Source organism: Diadema antillarum, unplaced genomic scaffold (assembly GCF_040938485.1).
Source record: "Diadema antillarum isolate AM-2024a unplaced genomic scaffold, OU_Dant_1.0 seq00001096_RagTag, whole genome shotgun sequence".
NCBI classification, from domain to species: domain Eukaryota; kingdom Metazoa; phylum Echinodermata; class Echinoidea; order Diadematoida; family Diadematidae; genus Diadema; species Diadema antillarum.
Window position 1 is genome coordinate 1314277 of NW_027271913.1, and position 9108 is coordinate 1323384.

General features: G+C 38.1%; 1 protein-coding gene across 1 annotated transcript; it reads left to right on the forward strand.

The window, feature by feature from the left end:
• Positions 1 to 894: 894 nt before the first annotated feature.
• LOC139743556 (ATP synthase subunit d, mitochondrial-like) lies at positions 895 to 6802 on the forward strand. The gene is made up of 5 exons (XM_071654037.1): positions 895 to 1086; positions 3101 to 3197; positions 3817 to 3888; positions 5078 to 5140; positions 6145 to 6802. The coding sequence occupies exons 1-5, from the start codon at positions 965 to 967 to the stop codon at positions 6274 to 6276; spliced, it is 486 nt and encodes a 161-aa protein (XP_071510138.1). The 5' UTR covers positions 895 to 964; the 3' UTR covers positions 6277 to 6802.
• Positions 6803 to 9108: the final 2306 nt, after the last annotated feature.

Sequence of the window (9108 nt, forward strand, 5' to 3'; positions counted from 1 at the left end):
AATATGGACTTATCGGTTTTTGCGAACAAACTCTTCATAATTCGCATAAAGTGATCATAACTGTATCATACAATCTTGATGAAGCAAACAAGTAAACAACATGATTATTCAGGTAAACGAATTAGCTTTCTGCTAGCCAAAGTAAATGAATTCATATCAATTCAAACGACACAGATATCAGTATCAAAGGGTTAAGTGTTTTGATATCACTGTTATAGATGTAAATAAAAATGATACATTTATGAGCTGATTTCATTGGTGAATAGATATCGATTTCTCCAAATGCCCCTTAGTAACAGAAATGGGTTATCCCCATTAATTCTTGCAATCGATTTTTCAAAATTCCCCTTAATAACAGAAATGGGTTATCCCCATTAATTCTTGCAGCTGTTCAACACAAATGGTCATAAATACTTTTTAATTGGTGAAATGTGTTTTGAGTGCTTGACACTTAAAAAATAACAATGAAATGATTGATTAAAAGCCGTCACAAGAGGCGAGTGATTTGTATTGACATCCGGACTGACATTCAAATGTTTCACGAGTCGGTGTACATGCCATCCTTCATCATGATGGCATTTACTCCCTTTCGGTAAAAAAGAAATATCTGGATGATTCACAACAAATTAATTCAAATATATAGAAAGAACAAAACTGTGATTTCTATTTCAAACGAGAATACATATTTATGTCTGTACACAGTCCAACACAGACAAGGTTGTGAAAGCGGATTGTTCGATGATGACGACACTGAATCCACCATAACAAAGAGCTTTTCATGAGTATGAGGAGAAAAATCTCTTTGGAATCGGCCACCAAAGAGAATTATTTGTCTCCTTACTGCGGAAAAGCTGTTTGGAATCCACAATTTGTCGCCCTCTGCGGTGATTTCACAATCTGCATCGCCATCTTGCATGCCGGTGGGAAGAAAAAGTCTCGAAATCGGCCAAGGAAAACCGGCATAATGGCAGCTCGCAGAGTAGGAAAGTCCGTCGTTGACTGGGCAGCATTTGCCGAAAGAGTTCCTCCTAATCAGAAGGCACAGTTTAATGCGCTGAAAGGGAAATTTGACTCTCTAAATGCCAGGTGAGTTACAACCCGTGCACTTGAAATATTAAGCAATTTATACGTAGTCCCACTCACCTAAAACAGTGCGGTATGTAGACTACTTGCTGTAGACCACGGATTCAGACACTTGCGCCTGCGTAGCCATGATTATTGTCTTGATGACCTACTAACATCGTTAAACTTATTGATGAAGGTATTTGTTGGGATTACCAGTGGTCTACCAATGAATGGATTTAAAGATTGTACACAGATTTGCAGAAACACATTAAATTTACAAGAACTTGAAAAAGGGGTTACGTTGCCGTTGTGCGTTAATTTTAAAGCAAGTGGCCCTTGATTCGGCAGCTTCCATGAATAGACCACTCTTACAAATAAAAATTCCCTGAAATTCATGAATAAGAAATGGTGCATATCAAGTGCGAAATTCAAACTATGTATGCAACTACCTCCACACGTGTTCCAAAGAGCACAATAGTGCGCCACGTCGCCGGACCCCCGAAATGATTGTCGCGACCCTCCCGGGTCAGCTCGCATGAGCAGTTCAACGGTTAAGTAACGGGTAAGTAAAGTTGCATAGCAACACATATTCTATAGACTTGTTTCATTCCAAGTTTCAAAGTTACTAGTCCGTTTATCTGCATTGAATCTGTACAGTGTGCGCGTGTACACCTACATGTACAGCCACAATGGCAGCCGTTTTTGTTTATATTTTGCATGCCACCCGTGCCAGAATTTGCGGCATCGCCATGGTTTCGATCACAGCGTGTTGTGTATGCGTTAAATCTCTTGCACAGCATGGAGTACGTGGAGTACCTCGCTCTCGTAGTGCGATGTACCATACATACAGTTTCACCCGCACATGGCACGCGCTCTACATTCACATAGTCATAGGCAGGGCGAGCACACAGAGCACTACGTCGCGAATGTCGAAGCGCGGGCATATGGGGTCAAACAATGAGTACAGGCGTTCAAACGATGATCGCAGACGCGTGCGCAGGCGTTCGGATCATGCATGCTATTTTGCTTCCGCAATTTAGGATGTCGAACATTGGGTAACTTGCTTCACCAGTTTGATGCAGAATGATAACTGTAACCGTTAGATGTTGTGGTTGAATCATGGGCCATGGGAGGCTTGCACTTGCGTTAATATGATCGTGACATGAGTGAAATTTCAGAATCCTAGTTAGGTCATGCCTGGGTACCTTACCTCCTCGACCGAGGACAGTTTTTAATGCAAGTAAATTAGATGGTGTCTGGTGAGGTAGGTGAAAATGAAATGGCAGCTGAGCTGTAGCAAGGGTAAGCCTACCACTCGGTCACCTACCGGAGTGGAATTTGGTCACTTATCACTAATCACAAGCCAGCAAGTTCTGTTGTCACAACACATGCAAATCACTCATTTCACATACTAGCACTGGCTTGGGTCCTAGTCCAGAGTCCTGCTAAGCAATGTTGTGGGTAAGTCGGGTCATCAGGCCATCTCCTGTGGTAAATCTGTGCCTGTAGAGGCAAAAACACTTTGTCTTGGATCAGATCGATCAGATAGCTTAAACCCTGCATAGGACATTAAATGGAGGTCCTGAGAGAAATTGTGAGAGGGAGCACTCGTGGCCCATCCATGACTAAAAAAAAAGGGGGAAAAGGAGACCTCTTCACTTTCTGCAAAGAGCAAGGTATGGATGCAAATCCAGCAAAGTGGTCTGCTCAACATACCTACAAATTTTACTCCAGACACGGAGGAATGATCCTGACCCCTCATGAGTCAGGGTTTGCCCCAAGCAGCCATCAGCAAGCTATCCATGCCTGGGTAGCTTTCTGAGTTAGCTGCTAAAAAGATTACCAGGTACTCTTCCAAGTACCACGTACATGTATCTTAGTGTTCATTGACTGTTACTATGATGTAGACACACACACACACACACACACACACACACACACACACACACACACATGATACCTAAAGGCTGTTGACCTTCAGCTGAGAAAAGGAAAAGTGTTATTTTTTCCCAAATGTTTTTTTCCAATCATGCAGACTATCCCAAACACCAGAGCAGGCTGCTCCAGTTGACTGGAACACCTACCGCAAGACTGTCCCTGTTGCAGGGCTTGTAGACAAGTTTGAGAAGGAGGTAAGTCTGAAACCACTTCTGTAGAAGTGGATATTTTGGCATAAGTAATTTTTTTTTTTGCGCTCAGCTGTGTAAGATGAATTTGGTGTGTTTTTGATTCTGTGGAATCAGATAATTATATACTGGAACATATGGCATGCAAAAATATTCGGGTGCTTTTATTTTCACGCTAGCTTCTTAAATGTGTGAAAATTTCCACTTTTACAGTAATATCATTTTGCCTAAGTAACATACATTTAACACATTTTAATTTCCCCTTCAGGATTTCTATGCAGTGTTCTAGGATGAGTCTTAGTAATAACTATTTAATGTAGAATACTCATAATTAAACTAAGAAAAAAAATCCTGTTGCATACATATTCAAAGGAAGATCTTGATTTGCGTGATACATCTATGTAAGTATTTAACTATAAACACAAATGTGTTTTGAATGGAGTTCAGTATATATTTCATATTTATATGGAACTAACAATCTTGTGGCATGGGCCTTGTTTCTCACTGACTGTGTTTATAAGTTTATTTGCGTTGACTCAGATGTGATATGCTGATCTTGTTTTGTATTTTGCCACTAATGAATCTACTCCATACTAATCAGTGATATTCTTCTTGTTATTTACAGTTCAACGCTCTGAGTGTCCCCTACCCAGCTGACACAGCATCAGACTACATCAACAAGCAGGAAAAGTCAATGGTAATGAATCTATAATTCGTGTTTCCCACGCTGTAATCAGTTATTTTAGGACTTATTGCATCCAAGATATGAACATGTTCTGTCTTGCACATGCACACACACACTTTTTGTTGAAGTTGGAAGGTTTTCACTTCAAGAAAGCTTAAATTTTCAAAGTCAAATTTCCATCCTGCACATATTATTTTCAAATATGAGAAAGTGATGGAAAGGGTAAGTCCCAAGAGTGATAGATAATGATAATGTAAACACAATTACTGCAGTATATAATAATAATGCCTCTAAGACATGAATTATCAGACACTTTTTAGAAGCTCACTTTGACTAGCCGTTTGTGCCATACATATTGTGGTGTGTGCAGTGGGTAAAAACTGTAATACTCTAAAACATGCCATATATTACTTAGAGTATGGAAAGTCAAAACAAATCTCAACTTTGTTTTTGTCTGAACTGTCATAAAAATTGTAGCATTTAAAAGGGTGCTACATAACTTCTTTTTTTTTTAACCCATTTGCCCTGTTGGGCAATCATATTTTCAAATTGTTGCAAAAAACTTGCCTGAATATGAATTTTACTTGCCCAAAAAGAAAAACAAAAAATATATGAAAATGATATACAAACTTGCTTTTGAATGAAGGGCTTGGTAAAACACAATCATTTGAATAAACAGCACACATTGATTCACAAGCTTAAACACATTGGAGTATCAAACTTAGATCAAACGAGTGTTGGTATTTCAATGCATTGGGGCTTCTTCACGTCAATGTTGGAAACTTGCTGGAATGAAATTAAAGTGCGTTGCATTACTAAACAGTCATTATCTTTGGGCTTCTGTATGGTTGACTTCGTGGGTAAGTAGGGCAATTTCAGTAAAAAAATATAAAAGTGGCCTCAAACCTTTCTACTTGCCCTATTCGGGCAAGTATTTCTTCTTATTGTTTCAAAACACTTGCCTGACTGTGATTTTCACTTGCCCTGGGCAGTCAGGCAAGCACTTATGCAGCACCCTGCACTTAAGTATTTTGGTACAGTATCTTTTTTTTTACATTTATGTGCTATAAACAAGCAAAGTTCAGTGAAGTTGGTCCAGTATGAGGTATTAAGTTTGCGCAAAAATTCTTCTTTTTACAGTATTTTAGGGAGAATTGAAATGACATTGCTGCATGGTTTTCATTTCCTCTCATTACTTCAGGACAACACAGCTGCAGAGTTTGTCAAGGCATCCAATACTCGCATCACACAATACCAACAAGAGGTGAGTTGTGAATGTTTACATGTCCCATAATATGAGGAGGGCATCATATGTAAGTGAAGCAATCTTTCACAAACGTCCTCCCCCCCCCCCCCCCCAATTGTTCTGTGTTGTGTGATCTATTAATGACATTCAGTAATACATGAGCATGTGCCACATTTTAGCGCTTCAGTTAACAATGAACAAAGACATTTTTATTACCAAAAGTATGATATTGTTAATTTTGAAGGCTTCTTCTGTATTTAGTAGTCTCAATAAATGAAGTGAATATCTTGCAAAAATGTTATGTAACGTAATAAAGTCTTGTGCTTTGTATACCAAGTTAGCCTTCTTGTCAAGTCTATTTGGTGTGTGTGTGATGAAGAACCTCTTTGAGGCTTTACACATTTGGGCTTAAAACTGCAAAATAGCTGATGATGAAAAGTTATTCTTACATTGGTGATTCATAACAAGTTTCAGGAAAATTTTACTTGTTGTATTGAACATGCAAGCAAGGTGTTCATTTTCCTTGTCTCCAAATTTCAAGTTGATTTCACTTTTAATTTTGAGGCTAAGTGAGAGGTCAACAGAAGAGTAAGATCCAATCCATGTGATCTGTTTGTTGTTTTTCTTGTTCGTGCTAGTTTAGAATTGTATATTCATTGCTTTTTGGTCACATTCAAAAACTACTATGATGTAGCCCTAGAGGATGTGTTTACAGTGCGCTCCCATTATAACAAACACGGTTATAATGAAATTCCAGTTACAACGAAGTAAAAATTCAGGGTGCAACAATATCTGTGCTTTGTTATTTATTGTTTATTTTTTCGGTTTTAACAAAATTTTGATATAACAAAAGAAAATTGCTGGTCCCGAGGACTTCGTTATGATGGGAGTCCACTGTACTTTATCAAGAGTGCAGGTGTGTACTCGGATGTTCTGCAGTGTCTGTCTGTGTCTCTTAGTTCTCTTGATGAAATGTTGTAATCACCAACCTCCTGTCTGCCACCTGTCATCACTTTGTCTAGGTGGACAAACTTCAGAGCATGACCCCGTTTGAGGATATGACGGTGGAGGAGTATGAGCAGATGTTCCCTACCAGCAAGAAGATGAAGGAGAAGTACCCATGGTGGCCCCACTTCCCAATCTGGGAGTTATAACCTCAGCATCCTGCTGACTCCATTGTCCGGAAGAAAAAAAAATTCATAGAGTTTTGATTGATCCTTCCAAAGGACTTAACTGCAACAATGTGTTGGTCCATATCTGAGCTTTAGGAGAGTGAATTCTTATCAATTCACTGAAACAGACACATATCCTTGTTACCGACAAGTTTGGTCCATGTCATATCCTGGCATGTACCTTTGCCAGCTCCTGGTCTTAGCCTAATGAATGCAGCATCGGCTGTGATGTTTCACATTTGTAAATGTTTATGTGAAAATATAGAGTTTTATGATATTTATATCACTTCTCAAAATGGAATTCAAATTTTATGGACAAATGTCCTTCATTCAGACCATAAATGATTAATCCTCAGAAAAATCATACACTGCATGACAAGAGAAGGTACTGTTTGCTTTTGTCACATCCCAGGTGGGGACCAACTACTGTATTGTATAGCACTTTGGCAGAGATTATTTGTTGTGCAGAATGCCATTACAACATATTCTATTCATTGCGTGGAATAAAGTGATATAAATTAAAAGAAATTTGTAGATGTGTCTTGATAGGTGACTCTTTGTTACATTCACTTACTTAAGACATGTGAATTAAATGTGAATCAGGAATGATGAGAGATTTTTGATGTTATTTTAGTTACCCGAAAGCACTGGGAACATAAGCAATAGCAGTGTTGATCCTCACTTTTCGCTCAACTGAGCTAGAGGTTTTTACAATCGCTCACAAAGATCTAGCCAGCGCAAATATATGCACATGTATATACATGTATGTATATTTTTTTTTGGGGGGGGGGGGGGGGGGGGGGGTGGGGGGAGAGATTAGAAAAATTGTTGAAACATCTACAATTTCATTGGTCTGGCTTTACTCATTTGAATATTATGAATGTAACGAATATAACTTGTACATAATATTGTGAATATTCTATATTATTTTGTAGCTGAAGAGCAAACAACACAGAAATTCTTATTTCTGTGGTGAAATGTATAGCACATGGAAAAGCTTGTGTGAACGTTTTTGCAAGGAGATATGTGTGTGTGTGTGTGTGTTTTGTATGTGTGCATTGGTATTTACATCATGAAATAGTGGAGCAATATAGATATGATAGATACATGTAGATGCATCAGAGCACAACTGATTGACTACACACACACACACACAACATCAATTTTCTAATAGAGAGTAACTTCCACTCAGAGATATGTTCAAGTTTTTTGTTTTGTTTTTTTATTCTAAAACTGTTATATGTAACATACAAATGATATAAAGTCTGAAAGAGAATATGAATCTGATAAGAATCATTATTTTCTACTTAACAATAATTATTATTACAATGTTCAAATAGTCTGTTTCTTGTTAACTGCTTTACCTTTTAGTACAGTCAACCTCGCCTAAGCCGAATCTATATGGACTGAAGAAATAGCTTCAACTTAGAAAATTTGTCTTATGAGGAATTAGAATCAATTAAGTATAAAGAGAAGAGGACTTGAAAAGACCTTCAACTTATTGACAAATGTTCAATGTACAATTGTAGTACACTGGATATCAGCAGCAAGTAGAACTACGCAGGGCTTAATTGGAAGAAGTAGAAAGACATGGCAATCTTCAAAACATAGGGTTGCACCAGTGGTTAGATGTCCTTTAAGCAAAAGTACTGTATACGCCATATATTTAGCAAGTCAAAATTTTCACGAATCTGAACTTCCCGACGATTTCGCGAGTGGTTAAATTTGTGATCATGGAGCCCTGTACGTACGTCACATTCATAGCATGATCAGAGTCAATATTTTCGCATGTCTTTAATTTTGCGAATTGCACCTGACTCGCCAAATTTGTGAAAATAAAATCCTCGCGAAATATTCGGCGTATACAGTATTCTGTATCTGAAAATTGTTTGTGGAAGTATACTGTGAAGTGAATGAGAAAGAGAGGGGGTGGGACATAGCAAGTGAATGAGACTACATTGTATTTTGGTAGAGTTTTAAGAAGAACTGTAAAGACAACTCTTGTCTTTTTCACATCACAGTCCTTCAAGGGACTTCACAACCACTGGGTGCAACCAGAAAACCTTGTAACATTAAAACATAACACAGAAAGTTTCAGCTATGGCAAGATAAGCCCATTTCAATGAACACGATGACATTTAGTCACATTTCACACAGGATTTGGTCCTCTTCTTGTAAGTAAGAGTTTAAAGGAAGCTCATAATCAGTCTGTTTACCTTATGTCTGTCCATTGCACTTTCACCATTTGACATTTCTGCATTGTCTCAACTCATCCTCTTTTGAGACACAGAACCACAGAACACACGTAGGATAAAAAAGATTTCATCACGTTTTCAAGACGCTTAATCCCACAGTAATGTATATCAAACAAAATGTATTAATGGCACTTCAAAAATTACTGCACATGCCTGCACTATATCATATTCAGCACATTTAATATTTCAGTGCATCTTACAATGGAAGCACAGTGGCAGCCAACACTGCCCTCAGCAGTGACTTGCTGAAGCCACACTAATATCACAAATTCATTCTGCCACATCCATGGATAACAAACTGAGTGTTTGCATACAGCCTCACATGAGATATAGCAGAAAAAGACTAAGGAATGAATTTAATCACAATATCCTGTGACAACTCATATTATGAGCAGTAAAGAGGGATTAATTTATGAATCTTTAAATGGAACAATCAATACATATGTATTGGGGCAGAGAATGGACCTTCATTGAAGGACAATCACATGCTAATTGCAACTGATTGACAAAAATATGGAAGAATTTTATGAATTTGAATAATTACGCAGTACCGCTGCAT